The sequence below is a fragment of the Heterocephalus glaber genome, unplaced genomic scaffold (genome assembly GCF_053883595.1).
Source record: "Heterocephalus glaber isolate CG9 unplaced genomic scaffold, H.glaber_assembly_v1.0 deba00000122, whole genome shotgun sequence".
NCBI lineage: Eukaryota > Metazoa > Chordata > Mammalia > Rodentia > Bathyergidae > Heterocephalus > Heterocephalus glaber.
This window is the reverse complement of record NW_028258138.1, coordinates 26,927,009-26,947,968: the sequence shown is the minus strand read 5'-3', so window position 1 is coordinate 26,947,968 and position 20,960 is coordinate 26,927,009. Positions and strand designations below refer to the sequence as shown.

Sequence of the window (20,960 nt, the reverse complement as noted above, 5' to 3'; positions counted from 1 at the left end):
TAAGATCTGTGACAGAATGACTTTTTCAATTTAATAACCCAAACTTTTTAGTTTGAAATAATTTGATCTTCCTAAGAAATAAATAAATTTGTTTTTATCCTTAAGCAGTACTGTTTTTAAAACACTTTTAAATTATAATTAACTATAATTAAACAATTATTTGAAGGCAGTGATAGTTCTTTCTTACTAAAGAAGACATTTCAGCTTTGAGAAAGTGAAATAATATTCCAAAACTACATAGCTAGGATAGAATAGGTCTTAGGAAGTCCATTGTTCTTTTTACTCTAATGCAGTTATTAATACCAGAATGTACAAGTTTTCTTAGATAATTTCCCTTGACAAAGTATCAATAATACATTTCTTTGGAAATAACTCCGAGGATTTTTGTATGGTATGAAATGTTTGAAAATGCTGTGTTTATCAAAGGCACACAGTGTACTTTTCTTAGTGATACTTGTTTGATATCTTTAAATGTTACTTAGGAAGTTAGTTTGTATAAGATATTATATTAAGGTATAAAGACAGTAAAATTCATGGTCTTCCTTTTTAGTTGCAACTAATATTTAAATGAATTAATTTTAAATGAAAACCATAAAGTCCATGAATTATCTTTGGTCATTTTAATTTGTCTTATTTCCTAAAGGATTTGAGATATTTAAAAAATTAGGTATTACATTTAAAAACAACACATTGAGTATCTATTCAGTGATAGAGCAGTGCCTAGCATGAATGAAACTCTGGGTTCTAGTCCCAGTACTTCCAAAAAAATTGATCGGAACAAATGTTTTGAGTAATTTTAAAACTTGATAGTAGTTAACTTGTTATAAAGAATACAGTAGTTTTCCCCATCTGTGGAGGATATGTTTTAAGATGATCTGTCATATAAAAAGAGGTTATAAAATTGATTCAAACATTATTTTTAAAAGTATATGTGTATTTTTGTTCATATGAATTTATATTTTGTTTATATGAATATGGAAAAGTCTTGAAGATATGTACCAGATTAATATCAGTAGTTCTATGTCATGTGTTTTCTCATTAAAGTAATGTGCTTATTGTCACATACTGACAAATGCTTCATTAAGCAATTTCTTTGTTTTGTGAGCATCATAGAATATAGTTACCCAAATCTAGATGGTATGTGTCAGCCAGTTGACATGGCCTCTTGATACCACATAAACACAAAAAGTATGTGGCTGTTACTGACATAGCATATATTGTTTTTATAGTAAACATTTTTAAAGTACAAGTAGTACTCTAATGATAAAAAGTATCGTTTAATATATATACCAGTATCATTGTCATTTAATACAAAATATGGTATACTACACATAATTATATATAATTGTATGTACTGTAGTTTAATAGTGTTGTCAGGACAATAGGTTGTTTATACGAGCATCTTCACATTACAGTGGTTGTGAGAAGTCACTAGGCAGAATGAATTTTTCATCTCCATTATAATCTCATGGGACCACTGTTGTGTATATATAGTCTGTCTTGACAAAAGCATTGGTATGTGGTATATGCTTATATGTAATAAAAGAAAGAAGTCAGGGTTAAGACTCTTCCTAACCTGTTTAAGTCATATCAGTTTATATGATGTATATCATTTTGAATACTAAATTCTGACAAATTGGTAAAAGTACTTAAGATAATGCTCTTCATTCTTAGCCTTTTAAAGTTTAATACTGTACAATAGTAAATGTCTTCATTGTAGATAACATTGTAGAGATTTGGTGCAGTGTAATATGCTGTTAAATTATATTCTCTGGAAATAAGAGCTGTGTTGTTGCAAAACATGATTATTCTTGGTTTGTTTAGATTTCGTAATTTGCAGTTAACAGAATGCTAAACACAAAATGTATAGTTAATAACCATTTATGCAAATCATATTGTACCAACAAAAGAGAATCAGAGTTCTTGTTGAATGTCTGGCAGAGGTGTATTTGTTTCTATAGGTCTTATTTAAGGCTTGGCACTCTAAATGTTAAAGGGAAAATTATTCATACTTAAGGAAGAAATTTATCGATCATGCTGAAAAGTATTTAACTTTTTCTTCGTAACCTAAGTTCATATAACAAAATGTTGCCAAATGACAGTTTCAGAATGATTTGACTATCATTATGTTTCAGTAGGCATACTTTAATATGAAGGAACATACTTAGAATGCTACATTAATATGTATAATTGGATGAGATAAAGCCTATCTTTTTACATTTCACTTTTTTATTTTTACATACAAGTTTCATGGTGAAAATCTTAAATAGAGCATTTTAAAAGTACATACACTTCTTAACGTAATTATTCTTTAATGTCAGAATAGGGTATGTTATTATAATTATCTTTTGGTTATCATTGTTTATTAGTCCATTTTTCATTTCTATAATGAAATACTGTATATAGGCTAACTTTATAAGAAGAGCTCATTTTTTTGAAGGCCAGAAATCTAAGATCAGGCAGCCCCATTGATTTGGCTCCTGGTGAGGGCCTAATCACAGATGTCATCATGGCTGGAGCATGTGTGGGAGCACAGGAGCAAGAGATCACCAGATGTGTCAGAGAGGAGAGAGGGGAGAGGGGAGAGGGTGACCTGCAAGGGTATATCTCCCTCCCTGTTTCCTTTCTTCACTCTCCATCTCATGGATGCCATGGGATGAGAAGCCGTGTTCTGCCTAGGCCCTTCCACTGTGGCCTGTCTTGGAGCCTAACAGACCATGGACAGCAAACAAGAGCCAAAATAAATCTCTCTTCCTTTAGATTGTAGATGTTAGGCTTTGTATCCCAGTGAAGAGAAAATGACTAAAACAGATTTTGAAGAGAAATAGGGTCATTGCTGTGTCTGTACCTGACCATGAGGTTTAGGAGCCTTTGGAACTGGTTTGTGGGAGGAGTTTGGAAAGGTTTGGAGGTACTGGCTAGAGAGGCCCTCAGATGCTGTAAGATGAGCTTGATGAGAAATTCTAGTCAGAGCCCAGAAGACCAGGACTGATGATAAAAATATAGACAATAAAGTTCAGGGTAAGGAGGTTTCAGGTGAGAAGGATGACTCATTTAGCAGTTGGAGTCAAGGCCATGTGTGTTATTCTGTGGTGGAAAATTTGTATATGATTTACCCATGTCCAGAGCTAAGATTAAAGCCAGTGGACTGATTAATCTGGTAGAGGAAATTTCAAGGCAGCCCAGTGTTTAGGCTGCGACATGGCTACTGCTAGAGGTTGTTAGCCCGATTTATAGTGAATATCAGAAACAAACAACAGAGCTAAATAATTTGAAAAGTTTGTAATTTCTTCAGAAAGAAAGTGCCAACAAAGTTGGGTCAAAGAGTGTATAGTTGCTGAAAAGATCAGCTTTAAAAAGAAACCAGGTACTTTGTGTCAGGATGATAGGACAGATGGCATCTCAGGAATTAACAGTACATCCTTTGCAGGTTCAGAGGTACAAAATTAAAAATTTTTATTTGGGAAGAGAGCTCTTAAGTCTCCTGTTTGTGAAGGTATGCCTAAGGAATTGGTTCCCCAGTATTTGTTTCACTGCACTCAATTATCCAGGCACTCAGAGGCCTCAGCTGACATGTTCCAAGGGGTCCTGGCACTACTTGAGCTGATGGCTGACCTTGATAACATCCATGTGGTGCTGGTTTGTGGGTATGCGGAATGTAAGAGTTGTGGGGTCAGCAAGGCTTCCACCTAGATTTCAGAGGAAGGCTGGGGAGGCCAGGCAGTGTGTATAAAGTAGTGAGTACAGTGAAGCTGAAGGTGCAGTGGAGACCCTGGGAAGTTATAGATGTTAGGAGTGTGGCATTTGCTGAGGAAAGCAGCCTGCAATAAGTGGACTCACACTGAGAGAGAGTCCATGAGGGCTTCATGCCATATGGGCAGGACTGCTCAAGCTGTTTGGTGCTCACAACTTGCCCTGGGTGCTGGGCACAGACGGATAGTCTTTACTATTTGCCCTACTGAGTTTCAGTCTTGCTGTAGTCCCATTCCTTTCTATTCCTCTGTCTGTCCCTTCTGATGGGAATGTTTATCCTGTGCCATTGTGAATTGGAAGTATGTAACTTTCTTTTCTGAGAGTTTGTCTTAAATCTCAGAGGAGATTTTGGACTTAAACTTTTAAGCAGTGCTGGAACTGTTAACATGTTGATGACTCTTAGAGGTGGACTAAATGCATTTTACATAATGAGATAGATATGAGTCTTTTGGGGGCCCTAGAGTGGAATATTAGGGTTTACATCTAGAATGCCTCCAAAAAAGTTCACATGTTCAGAAGTGGGGCTTTTGGAAGGTGATTGCCATCATGGAGGTATTATACTTATCCGTGGATAAATCTGCTGAAGAACTCACAGTTGAATATGCTAGTAGGAGGTGGACTCTGGTTAGATGTGGGTCACTGAGGGTGTGAACTAGAAGGGTATATCTCCCTCTTTGGTTCTTCCCTTCACTGCTTCCTGGATGCTATGGCATGAGGAAGTTATCTCTGCCTTGTCCCTTCCACCATGCCTTGTCTGCCTTGGAGCCTAGGAGATCATAGACTGAAAACATGATCCAAGGTTTATCCAAGATAAGCCTCCTTTAAATTTTAGATGTCAGGTTTTGTGTCCCAGTGATGAGAAAGTGATGAAGATGGGGAGAAAGAAAACTAGGGCCGTTATGAGTATAGGATGGGCAGCCTTCATAGGTGACCCTTTCCCTTGTTAAACTGTATGCCAAAAGATGACATATTCGCAATAAAGTTAAGTCAGAATCATCCTTTCCCTTAATAGCCCATAGAATATTAGAAAGCTAATTTAGTGGCTCTTGAGAAGTGCTCTTAGTGGTGGTAGAATTTGCCCCTGAAAATTTGCACCATGGTTTTCCAGTTGAAATTTGTGGCACTTTAGTGGTACAGTCTCAGCTTGGAAATTTAGTTTTAAATTTTGTTAGTTTTGTATTGTCTCCAGATATTGTCAGAATCAAAAATATATTATCTCTAGGAAGGTGACTTTATCCTATGCCTTAAAGAAATATCTTTGGGTAACATTTGAAGCTCTGAGGGCACACCAGTCAAAATTACCAAGCATAGGTAGAAAAATGTTACCATGAGAATCAACAATAACAGCAAGCCGCAAAAATGAATGTATCCATGAATTCAGATATTGTGATATATAAATAACTATAACTTTAAAAAGGAAATAAAAAATGTGAAAATATGACCTACTACATTTGGAAAATAACTGAACGTATCTTTTGGAAATGAAAATTAGAAAAACTAAAGTAAAAACAAAATAGGTTTAATAGCAGATTAGAAACAGCTAAGGAGCACATCAGGAAACTGGAATACACACTAAAAAAAATTGTCCAGTCTGAAATACATGTATCTCAAAAAATATAAAACATGAATAAAGACCGAAGCAGCCATCAAATAGAGTAAGTCCAACATGTATTAATTTATAATTCATTTCAGAAGGAGACAATGAGCCTGAGTTAAAATTTAAAAAGATAATCACTGGGATGTTTTTAGAAATGAAAAGCTAACAATTTTTTTTTTTTTTTACAAAGTACAACAAATTCCAACCAGGAAAATGAAAAGAAGCTCTTACCTAGATTTATATTTGGTATTCCAGAATACTTACCGCTGAGAAAGTTCAGAAATATTCAGAGAAAAAGGGTGGAATTATCTTCAAAATAGTGGCAGTGAAAGTGACAAATGACAAAAATTTAAAAAACAGTGGACAGTTGAGAGTAATAAAATGATGTTCAATGAGTGGAAAGAAAATGTTTCACTGCAATGAAATCATTGTGTCCCTTTCAAGGAGTTTTCTTAATCATCTCTATATATACCCCAGCTTTTATCTAGAAGGGTTAGGTATAAGAGGAGCAAAGACATATTTTAAAAAATTAGAAGGAATCAGTGTGCCTCCTACTTTGACCAACATGGTTCTCTGTAGAGGAATTGAATAAACTGTGTACTCAACCAATTGAGCATTATTTTTTCTTCTGAGATTATTCAGACCAACTAGGGAATTCAGATGTATGACATGGAATTAAGTTTGTCTGGAAGCTACCTTGGAGGGCTTACAAACCAGGACAACCTACCATTAGGAAAAGAAAGAAATATGTCCAGGAATAATCAGGGTAGAATTCTGAATTTAAAATGCAGGTCTTTTTAACCACTTACCAGTCCAATTATTTAAATACAGGATGACCAAAAATTGTATTTTTGTTAATTTTTATAAGATAATATAACAAATATAAAATGACAGTTTTATCAAATATATTCAATAATTTTCCTGTGTATGCTATATTTTAAAACATTAACTATACAACACAATGTTACAGTCTGGACAGTAGCATCTCATCTCTTTCCAGATCTTTTTCCACTATCATCTTTCTTTGAACAACACACTTTGCACTGTTGTGTTGGCCTTTCCTTTTTTTCTGTGGGTGGTGTAATTTCAATAAAATGTCTATCCACTAAACAGAATGGTGATGATGTTTTTGATGACTCTCCTTGTTGTTTCACTGTCTCATATTTTTCAATTATTGGTCTGTTAGACTTAATCTAAATTGTAAATACTCTTTGAACCCCCTTGTTTTGAATAAATAACAAATGAGTTCTATATTGTTTAGTCAAGAAGGTGCATAAATATTTTATAATAAATGTTTTTTTCCCTTGCTTTTTGATTACAGGATAGCTTGTTAAATGTTGGTCAACTCTGTCAACATCACCCATAGAATTACTATAATCATTGACCACTCTTGGAATTTTTTTAGTTTCATTTCTTCTTTCAAATTCTATCATTTCTGTATTATGAGTAGTTGACAATAAGATGTCATTTTTTTGTCTTTCCATTTCATAGCACAGAATTTTCTTCTCTGATATGCTAACATTTCTCCCCTTTTCAGTTTTTTCATTTGCAGATCTTTTGGCACTTCCTCCTATTCAGTCCCAAATGTGTCCATTTTGTATTGCAAAAGAATATTACTGAGTTCTGGAAAGGAATAAAAATTATATTTAATATATTTATGATAAGAGATTTTATAGACCATAGCACAAAATTATGTTGTTTTTCACAAATAAACACAAATTAGTAAAAGAAAATAACCAGAACATAATACTAGATTAATATTATTAGATTTCACTAGAAAGAAACATCAAAGGTGAATACAATGTTCTAAATAAAAAGAGTATGCAAAAATAGTCAATATAAAAAAAACAGATGCAGAGTGTGTCCCCTGCAAACAAGAATGGTTGAAATGACACCTGCCTGAACCTACGGAAACAAATCATTGCCTAAATGATGCTTGGAGTAAACTCTTAAGTGGGTAACCACTGGTTTTCTCCTTCTGATCATTATCTGGGAAGCAGCTGTGACAAGTAATTGCCTTAAGCTGTGTGGAGCCAGGAGTAGGAGAGGGGGGCGGAGTTAATCCTTTTAAACTGAATTTTGAGTTTTCCAGTGTTCAATTATAAACAAACAGCAATAGGTGGTGGGAAGGATGGAAGGTCTATTTAGTACTCTCAGCCCATTTTTTAGTGCCTTTTTTTTTCATTAAGTTTATTCGTACATTTTAGGTATAAAATACAGTTACATTCATCATTGGGATCTTGTACCATTACATGAGTATCTTGGTTCTTATTTTTTCCCCCTTCCCCTGCCCTCCCTTCACCCCCTCCACCCTTCCCTATTTGCAAAGACTTTGTTTCCATTTTTTTCCTTTTCTCATATTTTTTCTTTTCCCTTTTTTCCTTTCCCCTACCCCTCCCACTTCCCCTGCTCCTTTAGACCTTTTCTTCCTGTTACATAATATCAATTATACATTTTTTAAAATTACAATATCAAGATCTAGGAGACATTACCACAGATTTTACAGAATTTAAAAGGATATAGAAAGCATATTACAAAAATCTTTTTTGAAATAAATTTGACAACTTTTAAGAAGTACCTTGGAAGACAAATCAATGAAACTAACTCTGGAGGAAATATAAAATTTGAATAGCACCTATTAAAGAAAGTATATTCCTAGCTTGAAAACCTACCTATATGACAACAGCAGGCTCATAGACATTTTAACTCATAAATTATATTAAACAATTAAAGCAGAAAAAAGAAGGAACAGTTCTCCCCTCATTTTAGGAACTCAACATTGTGCTAATCCTAAAACTGGATAAAGATATTAGAAGAAAAAAGTATGAACATAGATAGAAATTTGTTTAACAAAACAAAGTATTAGAAGTCAGATCTGGCAGTACGTAGAAAGTGGTTTTGTTATAGGGATGGCAGTGTTGGTTCAGCATTGGAAGATCCATCCCCAAAAGTCATCATTTTAACAGAGGAAAGGAAAAAGCCATATGACCCTGTCACCAGTGGGAGAAAAAGTATTGGACTAAATTCTACAGCTGTTCATGGTAAAAGCTATCAGGAGACTAGAAGTAGAATAGAACCTTCTCAACAGATTAAAGACATGTACTCCATACTTCCGGGAGAATGCCTTATATGAATGGAGAAGATACAATGCTTTCTCCTTAAGGTGGGGAACAAGGGCAGATATGCCTACTCTTTATCTGTCCATTAAACTTTGAAACCTAGACCCCACCAAAATAGTCTGGCAATAAAGTGAAACAATTAGGGTAGGATTGGCAAGGTAGAAGCAAAATCTTTATATGTAGATGAAATGATCATCTACAGAGAAAATACTAAGAAATCTCTATGAGCCCCTAGAACTTGTGTTTAAATTTAGCAGGATTAGAAAACACAAGGTATATATAAAAATTCAGGTCTGTGTATACTTGCTATAAATGAAGAATTGGATATTGAAATTTAAAATTTATGTAGGAGTTCAAAAGACCTAGAAAAGTTAAAAAAAAAGTGTTGGAAGATGTTTAGTACCTAATTTTAAGACTTCTTCTAAAGCTACAGTAATCAAGGCAGTGTTGGTGTAAGGAAAGACATATAGATCATTGGAATAAAACAGAGAATCTAGAAATAGAACCACACATATAGTCCACTGAGTTTTGAAAGATTATTTAACATTAGCATTTTATAGAATATAAACTCAATTCAAGAGCCGAGGAAGAGATAGTGTTTTCAGCAAATGGCACTAGAACACCTGGTATCCGTATATAAAAATTAACCTCAACCCTTTATTTCCATATATGAAAATAACTTGAAGGGATCTATGAACCTAAATATGAAAGCCTAAAAGTATAAAACTTAAAGAAGAAATTATAAGGGAAAATGTTTATGAATTCAGGGTAGGCAAGAACTATCTAGGATACAGAAAACATGGATGTATAAAAGAAAAAAATTGTTAAATGAGATTCCATCAAAATTTAGAACTTTAAATGACATCATTGAAAAGAAAAGTAGTCCTTAAACAGACCATATTTACAATGCATATAACCTATGACCAGAATATATAAAGAACTCTTACAGCTCATTAATAGACAACCCAATTAAAAAGTAGACATAAGAAGATGATAAATAGCCAGTATAGCACAAGGAAAGTTGTGCGACTCTAGAATGAGAAAAATACGAATCAGTACAATAACAAGATTGAATTATACACTCATTAGGGAGATGAAGTTAAAAGTTTTAAAAGCCTTGTCATGACATTTTCTTTTTGTTGGATTCTCCCCTTTTGCTTTTAATTTGTCACACCCAATGGATTCATTCTGCTGGGTTTCCTGGGGTTGTGATCCTCATTGTCTTTTCCTAGGGTATTGTCTAAAATTTTTTGGAGTGCCGGTTTGGTATTCATGAAGTTCCTGAGGTGCTCTTTATCATGAAAGTATCTTATTTCTCCATCAATTTTGAAAGATAGTTTTTCAGGGTACATCAATCTGGGTTGGAGGCTGTTTTCCTTTAGGGCTTGAAATACATCACTCCAGGCTCTTCTCGCCTTGAGGGTTTTCATTGAGAAGTCTCCTGTGATTCTGATGGGCTTTCCTTTGTATGTGATTTGTTTCTTTTCTCTCACTGCTTGTAGAATTTTGTTCTTCTGTTGGATTTCTGGAATCCTAACTATTATATGCCTATGTGTAGATTTTTTTTGGTCAAGGCTAGTTGGAGTCCTGTGTGCCTCCCTTATCTGTTTGTCAAGTTCTTTTCCCCTCCTTGGGAAGTTTTCTCCCATCACTTCTGTGAACAGTTTTTTTATGTTAACTGCACTCTCTCCTCTTTCTTCATTGACTCCAGTCAGTCTTATGTTATTCTTCTTTGCATTGTCTAGCAGCTAGCTGCTGGATTGATTTCTTGTATTCCCTTACAATTTTAAAGCAGTTTTTCTTTTCCTCTTCACTAATTGCAATCTTATCTTCTATATCTGAAATTCTATCCTCGCATTGGTTCATTTTGCTGCGCAGACTTTCGATGGAGTTTTTAATCTCCTGGCAATCTGTTTGCATCTGTTTTATGGATTCCATTTGTTTACTATGTTGGGATTCCATCATGTTCCTCAGATCCTCTATTTTTTTAATCTGTGTCCTTGCTAGATTTATTAATCACGTCTTGCACTATGAGCACAATCTTTGCTGTTATCTGAGTAATTTTTTCTGATTTCATTTTTCCCAGATCCTCTTTTGTTGCCAGTTCAGAGAGTCCAGGTGGTTGAGTATCAGATTGTTCCATCTCATTTCCCTTTGGGGTTGCTGTAGGTGATCCGGAAGTCCGTTTTTGAGGCTTGTTTTTGAGGCTTGTTTACATGTCTTCTCATTTCCACGGGGTGGGAGGGGTGCTTCTGGCACCCACGTGGCTCACCTTCTCTGCCCTAGGAGCTTGGGATGGAGGCAGGGGAGCTTCCTTCCGGGTGCTGGGACCGGCTCACCTTTTCTGCCCTAGCAGCGTGGGATGGTGGCGGGGGAGCTCCCTTCCCCATGCTGGGACCTGCTCAGCTTCTCTGCCCTAGGAGCTTGGGATGGAGGTGGGGGAGCTTCCTTCCAGGTCTTTAGTGCCTTTTTGATAAAGGTGCATCATCTCAAATTAGTCTGTCAGTGTTGAAAATACAATATGTTCATAACATGGTTAATAGGTTCATAGCATGGTTGAAGCTGACTGTCAGGTTGGCGTGACAACAGTGATTCACCTTTGACAATTCTACAAAGATGAAAGATCCAGAGTAGTCGATTTGTTGGGAGTAAGTAGAAGCCATGCCTCATTCATTGTGACTTCCTTCACCACCAGAGACAGGAGTATACTTTTTACCAGAATCACATGTCCCACATGGAGTGACAGCCACATGGATTGAAGCAGAAGCCCTTAATTTGTAGTTAGCATATGCGTGGAGAATGTTTCTGGTTCAGTACCGTGGTAGGTTGTAGGGCTAAGGGTGATCTGCATGGTGCAAATTCTGTCCAAGGCTTCTAATCTTCTCATTGGAGAACAGGCACCAACCACTATGTATGTACTCCAATGGCTAAACTTAAATACTGAGAATACCAAGTATTAGAGTACCTGAAAGCAACTGGAACCCTCATACACTGCTTAAAAGAGAGTATAATGGTGCAGCCACTTTGGAAAAGTGGGAGTTTTAATGACTTGAGACATATCCTATGCTAAAACTGTCTTTCCACTCTTAAGTATAGACCTGTGAAAAAAGTGAATAGTGGCTTTGTTGATAAAAACCAAAACCTCGAATAACCAAATACTAGTAAGAGCAGAATGTTAAAAAATGGTGGTATATTCACATAATGAAATTATAAGCAATATGTGGAAAACACTTTTCTGGTATTTGGAAAAATGTGAAGGAATCCTTGAAACAGCTGAGAAAGAAACCTGACACCAAGGAATGACTATGATTTCATTCACACAATGTGTAAGGACAGTCAAGAGTATGGTGATACAACTCAGGGTAGTGATTAACTAGGGGATGGAGAGGACAGCATTGAGACCTTGAACATCTTGTAGAAGGTGTTTCTGGGATAAGGCAGATAGCAATGGTCACATGGATATATACATTTGTAAAAAGTTTCACTGATCTCTGCATTTAAGATTTGTGTGTCTTACTATAAATAATTTCTCAATAAAGAACTGACCAAAAAGAATTCATTTAATTATGTTAATTGATAACATATAAACAACATATTTCTGTACATAAGAAAGAATGAGCAAGTGAAAATTTAAAAAGAAACTATTCATAACTCATAAAATTATTAAGGACTGGGAATGAAATCTAATAAAAAATGTGCAGGTGTTTTAGTGGAAATTAGTGGGCTGGGGATGTAGTTCGCTGGTAGAGTTCTTGTCTTGCGTGTGTGAAGTCCTAGGTTGGATCTCTAGCACTGCAGGGGAAAAAAGAGAAGAAATATCATTTAGACATATTAAAGAATATATGTAAGTATTTTGAAATATATGCTATTTCACTAGTTGGAACACTGAACATTATAAAACAGCTAATTTCTCCTTGAATTGATTTACAGGTTTAGTGTGATACCAGTCAAAATACTAGCTGTTATTTATTTAGAGATCAACAGATGATTTCTTTCTTTATTGATTGATCTATGCAACTTGTGTTATGTATGTTATTTTAGTGAATATACTGCTTCTCTAAAAGGAAATTAGGTGAGGGAAGATGGGATGTTGTCAACAATACTATTGTATGCAATTTAAATAATACAAAATAACTCCATCTCCCAAAACAGTGTACTATAATTTTAATGGGAAAGTGAACATTTACCATAAGTGCTTTAAACATTAGTTTAGTATGTGGTAGGAAGAGAGACAGCATAGTGTTTTGCTGTACTTATATTACTGAATGCCAAGGTCATCATCAGTGTTGAGAAGATTAGAAAGCCTGTGACGTTTGGTGGGGTCTAGATTTGGATTTGTGGTTTCTGAGATTGCCTTTTAGCATGTTGCATTTTATTATAGACTATTTCTGAGTTTTTTGAGATTTATAGTGTTGTTTTTCTCTTTTTGTTGGCAGTCTTAATACCTGGAATATAGTTATTGTGTACATTATACTTCAAAGTCTGAGAAGTATCCCTGATAAGGCAAGGGAAGAAACCCTTATGTAGGACTTTGCTTCATGCAAAGTTTGTATTTATGCATCCAGTGCTGGAATATAGAAAAGGACAAGGTGATTGGAAATAGAATGCTATTTGGGTTACAAATTTGGCTTTTAATTTTATAAAAAGTAAATGCAGCATCTAATATTCTATTTATTTACTTAAAAAACTTGTTTAGCTCCTTCCATTATCAATGTATGTGTAGAGGCAAAATAAATCTTTATTTCTACCCACCAGATTTTGAAGAGAAACCCTGGTTGGGCCGGGGATTTAGCTCAGTGATTCTGCCACCTGCCTCCCAAGCACAAGGTCCCGAGTTCGATCCCCGGCACCAAAAAAAAAAAAAAAAAAAAAAAAAAAAAGGAGAAACATTGGTTGATTAATAAATATTTTTGGCACATGATAAATGTGTTTATAAAGTCCGTTAGGGTTCAAGAAGAGGTGATAGGAGGAAACCTCCTGAGGTATGTTGTAAGGTCACAAAAGTGAAAGTATTTTAAACTTTAAATTAAGGCAGTCTCAACATTATAGCATTCTTCTTTCGTGTACTAACTTCTAGTTCTGTAATTCTACCATATGGTGTAGTTGAGAAATAAACCTATTTCTTTAAAACCCATATTTTTGTTGTAAATAATGATACTTTACGTGATGAAATTGACCTATATTAACATATATGTACTAAATACAAATGTGAATTTTATTTTATTTTTGAATCTTACATGACTTTGAGAAGCAATAACCAATTACATTATAGTTTTCCAATTTTGACTTCTGTAAGGAAGGGTATGTAGGAATACTGAGAAGATGGTGTCTTTCATCACTAACTTCCTTTCCCTTCCAATTTTCTTTGTGGTACAGTGTAACAGTTTGGGCAACTGCTTGGTTCTAGAAAGTACATTTGAGGGCATACATGGTCCTAAGTCAAGTGGAGGAGAGTAGGCTGGGGAATTAATGTAATGATTATATTATTTGTATATAAATACACACATCCAGAAATATGTGGATATTTTTGTGGGCAGAGGGTTGGAAAAGGGGCATGAAGGAATGGATTGTATTTAAAAAATTTAACAAAAATTTCTTGGGGATTAGTAATCTTAGATCTGCAGTTAAAAATCTATCTTAAAATGAAAAAAAAGCTTATCTTCTCAGGTGGTCTAGCTTGTAGATTTTGGTTGTCTTGTTGACCCTTGGGAACATGAGACTTAGTGCTGCTCAGTCTCATCTTGAGGCTGAGTTGCATGTTATCACTTCCTGTGATTTATATGTAGAGTTAAGTTTCATAGATAGAAGTATTTCACATAAATTATGTTCTTAATTTTTCTGTAACTAATGCATATGTGACTCATTGTCCATATGTCTATGGTCATTAAGAAGGCTTGTTTTAAAAAATGTTTTACTATAATTAGTAGTGTATGATGGCAGAGGTTCATCTACCAGGAGATTCAGGATTGAGTATAATTTTCCTAGACTTGTGACCTGTTTATACTTTTATAATGTAAGTTAAAATTCTCTTTTTATAAGGTTATTGTATCTGTTCACAAGAGCTAGTCAGTTACCTATTCTATTTCACGTTTGATCACTGGTGTTTTTTCCTCTTCATGGTGTTAGACCTACTATTCCTAGTACTAGTTGCATGTTTTTGTTTATTCACTTCTAATTACCAAGATACATGAAACAGTAATTCCAAATAGAAACACTTTCATTTACAAAAGTCAGTAAAAAAGTTCATAAACAGTAGTCATTTGTATTTAGTTATTTTTATACTGTGCATTATCTTTTCACTTTTGAGCATAAACTAGTTAACTTGTATACAGTTTGTTTAGGCTGATTATAATGATTGTTGTATTATATAATGCTGAACTGTAGCACTTGCCCACAGCTTGGCAGTCAAGTTGGCTCTTTTACTTTTTGTATCTCTCTTATATTCTTAAAAACCTGCTTTCTGGTAAAGGAGGTGTTGTAGCTATATCCTGATTTTGATGTGCCACGATTCATGTAACTACAGTACAAACCTTCTCAGGAGTTCTTGTATATGAGGTTTCTATGAAAACTGGTTTTGGGGTGTGTGGTACTACTGCTACTATTGGGGCATTCCTCAGTGTGACAGAACTGTGAACCTTTTCTTTGATCTTTGCATTTTAACATGTTCTTCTTTTAGTATGTTATTTTATGGATTCCCACTTTCTCATGTTTACATAGTTTATTTCAAGTAATGACAACTTTGAACTCTGATTAAATTATATCTAGTGTCATAATACTGCTGTAACAGATAAGGGAATATTATTTTCACATTAATATTATAGGGCAAAATCTTTAGGATAAAGATAATTTAGCCTGAGTGAAATCTAGAGAAGCCAAAAAGTTGAAAAAACTCCCTCTTGTTCAGGCTTTTATAATTAATACAAAGTGGCTTAAGAGATCTGAAGGCTGTTTATGCTTATTTAGAGCACTAACACATTTCTTGAGTAGGGAAGTAGTTTATATGCAGGAATTAGGGCTTTCCACCAATTATACAAGAGCTAATCAAAACATATGGTGTGTATTTAAATAAATCAATTTTATTATAATGAAAGGCCCGTTGCCATTAATCACCCTCAAAATAACTCTCCCTTGCTTGTCAGACGCACTTATCCTATCATTTTTGCCACTTTTGAATGTTTTACCAATACTTACTATATGAACAAATTTTCCAAGTGCAAATACTCTCACTTATAAAAGTCAATAAAAAACTTAAATATACTTTCTATATTCAAGCCTTTTGTATTAGTGAATGCTGTTGCCAAGTGCCATCCAATGAAAATGCAGGCTTGTAAAAACATTATGGTGTATCCTCATCCACCTTATTCACCACCAGACCTGGCACCATGTGACTTCTGCCTCTTCCTCAAATTCAAAAGTGACCATGAGAGGTAAACATTTTGAATCAATTCAGGACATTGAGTCAGTTATGACAGTACAACTAAAACCAATCTTGAAAAAAAACTTCCAGAACTACTTCAAAAAATTGCAAGAACAATGGGAATAGTGTATTGAAGTAAGAGGAAGTGTTGTAAGGAAGATTAATGGCCATATGTCTTTTACTGTAATAATTTTTAAAAAAAATTTACCATTATTCATTTTTTTGAGCGTTTCTTGTAGATATGTTGTTTTAGGCTTAAGAACAAGAAAAACATCATTAAAGTAGCATTACTTGTGCTGCCTCATTTAACTGTATTTAAGATATTAGTTAAGATATTACTTTGCAAAAGTTAATAATTGTTTATTATTCTGATACACAGAAATGTATTTTGTTAGATTGTTTCCCTAGGTATACTTTTGAATAATGAAGTGAACATATAAGCATTCTTTTCCTTTATTTATTTGTTATAGCATTGTAGTTCCCTTGAATTAAAAGGAACCTTAGAATTTGCTTAATTTACCTTTTTTAATAAAAGGAAATTACTGTAATGGTCAGTGAAGGTGAAAACACAGTTTGTTTGGTTTTTAATGTTTTTGTGATGATTCAAATTAATTGTTATAAATTTGTCTTTATGTGATACTGTAAATATCTGTTTTGCTACAGTGATTTCTAAGAAAATTGATCTAGGTGCTATGGTCCTGGTACTAAACCTCTAATTTATTGAAAGAATTTATTTTCAACTGAATAACATTATCTTTTTATGTTTGAAATTTTCTTTTTCTTAGGGAAAAAAGGCTCCTGTATTATCTTTTGGCGTTGCCACTTCTGTGCTCTTAGAGAAAACTAACCTCTAACTAACACTAACATATGTTAGTGTTAAATGTTACTTCCTCCAGACATGTTATCCAGAGTTTTAAGTAACCAGAATGTTGAAAACTTATGATTTGCTGTTGATTAGATGTACAGCATTTTATGACACCCCCCCACCACCATTTTCTCTTCGTTGCTTAAGAGTTCTTGAAGCCAGCATCGCAGAAAATAAAGCATGTTTGAAGAGGACACCCACAGAAGTTTGGAGGGATTCTCGAAATCCTTATGATAGAAAACGACAGGACAAAACTCCTGTTGGGCTAAAGAATGTTGGCAATACTTGTTGGTTTAGTGCTGTTATTCAGGTAAGGATCTTTATTCGTCCTTTGGTGGATGATAGCAATGAAAATGGGTTATGTTTGTAAATTGGGTGCTTTAAACAAATGTGTTAGCAAGTTTTTCATATGTTTTTGTTGTATAAACTAGTTTGGGGATGGCTGTTTCCCTTTACCCCTCTCCATTCTTTACTTCAAGTGTGTAATTTTAATAGAGCACTATTACACACTCTTAATCCCAGCATCACACACCCTAGATCCAGCCACCTCCAAAAAGACCCCTCTATGAGTGCATGAAGTGTTGTGGGAACATCTGGATATAAGCCTTAACATCATACATATCCAAAGGTTGTCTTCCTGTTCTTGGAATGTGGCAGTATCTTAAAATGTGCCAGTGAATTTTTGATGCATACCAAAATCTTCTTTGGTACCTTAAGTCTTTATTGAGAGGCTCTTAACATTAGTATTTTTTAAAGTTCTACAAGTTACTGTGATACACAGTCTAGTTTGAAAGTCTTGGCTTTCTATATTCCTTTGTTTTTCTGATTTCCTTATTATTTGTACCATATCTTTTTCAAAACTTTTTCCCCTGCTGGCTTTAAAATTCTGCCTTTTCCCTAAAGGGTCTGATCTTGGTCTACTGTTAACTGTATCATATCCTTTCAAATTTATAGCATATACATTGGTACCTGCATACTCATTGTCAGTTAGTTCTTAGAGGCATGATGCATAAAAAAAATGACTTGCACCAAACAAACTATTTTGGGTAGAAAAAGTAGCAAGTCATGAGGCAGTTGACACCAACAAATTTGAGCTTTTGTATAGAGTACCAAACAAAGGACATTATTAGGAAAATATTTTTTGCATAAAAATGTATTGAGTACCAGATTTTACTTGAATACCAAAGAATGGCTATACTGCCATTGTTTTAATCTGAAATCTGAAGATAATAATTGTCACAAAAGCATATCATAATATATGTGTATGTATGTATATTGAATGAATAAATGAGCAGGTATGCAGGTGTGTGCCTATAGCCCAGTTATTTGGGAGGATGAGGCAAGAGGATCACTTGAGCCCAGGAATTTGAGACTAGCTTAGGCAACATAGCAAGGCCCTGTCTCAAAGAAAAGAGGAAATAAAGGAAATGAATAAATAGGTGAATTCCTGCACTCATATGTTTCCTTAGGAAAGCGTACCATACCACAAGATAATCAAAACTTTTTCTATAGTCTCTTCTATCAGAAACTCATTTCAATTTTCTTATTTAAATTATAATCTATTTGATTTTTTTATAGGTAGTGAACCAGAGTTTTGAATCTCCAACTACTGATAAAAAAAACTTTGTTTTGCCATTGATTTGTGGTGCTCTCTTTATGTTCTATCAAATAGGCTATTCTAGTCTATCAAATATAGGCTATTCTATCAAATAGTCACATTTCTCGTTATATATTTGTCTCCTTTCTAGGTTTTTATTATGTTGTTGGGGCATAGAGATAATATGAAATTTCTTTGTGTGTGTCACCTAGCGTTTATTGAATATATTTATTTGTATTCTTTTGGTAGATAATGCGTAGTAAACATATTACATGTGATGCATTATTGCTTCCTGTATAGCAAATTTTAAACTTTATAAACTGTGACCAAGACATACATTTCCTGTTATAAATGTTTTACACCTATTCATGTGTAAAATATGTGACTGTTAATCCTGATATGTCAAGTTCATTGGATTAAGACATACCTAACAAGTTGGTGGAGCATCTCCTTGGTGTGTCTGAGTGGCTCAAGGAGGCATGGCCTTGGATATTATATCCTCCCTACCACCCCTTTTCTCTGACACTGTTCTGCTTTGCTTCCTGGCTGCCATGAACTGAGTAGCCTTGTTTCACCATGAAGTTCTTGACTTAGAACTTCAACCAGGGACTAAATCCCTTGAACTATGAGCCAAATAAATTTTTTCTCCTCTGAGTTTTGAGTGTTGAGTATTATGTCTCAGGGACTGGAAAGCTGACTAATACGTCATATTGTATATGTCAAATATTCATACATAAAAACATTACAAAATACTTTGCATTTACCGAGTATGATACATTCAGATATTTTTATTGATTTTATCTCATTTTAAAGTGTTTATTATTATGACTGCAATGGTTTGCAAACTACTCTTTTAAAAATATTCTTTTAGGAAGTCTTTTTGAGAGCATCTTTCATCTGTTCTCATTATATGCTCCCATAATCAGTGTTACTGTCCTGTCAAGTCATATTTCTATTGTTATATATTTGTCCCCTTTCTAGGTCATTATGTTGTTGGGGCATAGAGATAGTATGAAATTTCTTTGTGTCTGTCACTTAGCATCTATTGAATATATTTATTTGTACTCTCTTGCTAGATAATTCATAATAAACATCTAAAAATTCTTTATTTTGCATTGTGTGCCTTTTATTTTTAGAAACTGCATGTTAAGTACAGACTAATATAAAGGAATAGCTTTTAATAATACATAGTTTTTTTTAAAGAAAAGTTTTCCTATTTTGTGTTTTGCAGTAGAATAAATATTGTTAATTGTCAAGAATAGTATGTCAGAATACAAGAAAATAGAGTTTTTCAAAGGGAGAAAATAGGCTTTCTTGTGCTGGTTTTGACAGTTCTGTCTATAAATAGCATAGTTGTCAAGAATAAGCCTGAGACCAACCATCTTCACAATTCTGTTTATAGAATTTTCCCTTAAGTATCTTAAATTATTCTTTTTCAGTCATTATTCAATCTTTTGGAATTTAGAAGATTAGTTCTGAATTATAAACCTCCTTCAAATGCTCAAGACTTACCTCGAAACCAAAAGGTAAAAATTATAAATGACTTTTAAACAGAGGACCTCTACTTATAGTCTCCATTCTGCGATTGCTTTGGGGTCATTTGTTTCACCTAATCTAAATCTGTTAGAATTTTCATGTCAACTCATTTATCTCTAGTGCACTAATTTCTTGTCCTTTGTCAATATATTATAAATATAATTTTTTCTTGACATGTGTTACAGTAGAATGCCAGTTTTTATATTAGTTTAGTAATTTTTTTTTTGGATTGTCAAGTTTCAGTAATTTTTATAGGCCACAATTTATATTTCAGTCTTTCCTCCATTGACTTTCGAAAAATTATGTGAAAATAAAAATTTCTTTTCAATTGATTGTCCAGAGGAATTCTTGAAAAAATTTTTTTGTGCTGATATTATGCAGTGCAAGTACATACCTTTTGTTTTGAAAGTTAACACTGTTTGATAGCCAGTGTAAAGTAGGAGGGCACAGACAGCAGGGTCACATTGCTGAGGTGCTAGTTGTAGACCCAGAGCAAGTAACTTAATTTCTTTCTTTGCAGTTTTCCTTGTCTGTAAAGTGTAGATACAACAGTAATTATTTCAGAATTTCTATGAGGATTAAGTGAGGTAAAACATACAAAGAGTTGAAAGTAACTGATATACAGAAAGTATTTGTTGTCAGCTATAATTTTACATATGAAAGTTTAAAAAGTATGACTTTAAAAGATAGAACTGATTTGCATGTACACATTCATACTTAACAGGAAAAGAAAATGACCACTGAGATGACCTTGCTGTAAAAGAGCCAGTAACCCTAAATTTTGCTGGTTGCAAAGACAAAGTAAAGTTTTAGATTTCTGTAAAGTGCTGACCTTCATGTGACCTGTCGTTGTAGTGATAAATTATTAAGTTATATTTTCATTTTTGTGTTTAATTTTTAAAATTACCTTTTCTGCAAATGTATGAAATATTTATAATGCACACTCTGGGGAATATAATTTGATTTACAATCAGCTTTGCAGGCTATAATCTCCAGTTGTAAAATGTCAGGCTGATAGCTCATTTTCACAAGGAAACTGCAAGGGAAATTAAGCAGAACCCTGTTAGTTGTTACAT

At 34.1% G+C, this 20,960-nt stretch overlaps 1 protein-coding gene across 7 annotated transcripts in view; it reads left to right on the top strand.

Moving 5' to 3' along the window:
- Usp25 (ubiquitin specific peptidase 25) overlaps positions 1-20,960 on the top strand; it is a 133,664-nt gene that overhangs the window by 36,031 nt on the left and 76,673 nt on the right. For 3 of the 7 annotated variants that reach the window (XM_087208348.1, XM_021256119.2, XM_004842206.4), the window contains 2 exons: positions 16,899-17,061; positions 19,788-19,874. The exons of 1 other annotated variant lie outside the window; for it this stretch is intronic. In XM_087208348.1, coding sequence (XP_087064474.1) covers positions 16,899-17,061; positions 19,788-19,874 — 250 coding nt within the window. Of the gene's footprint in view, positions 1-15,743; positions 15,897-16,898; positions 17,062-19,787; positions 19,875-20,960 lie in introns of those variants that run through there. 3 more of the 7 variants (XM_087208338.1, XM_087208331.1, XM_021256118.2) reach the window with 3 other exon arrangements.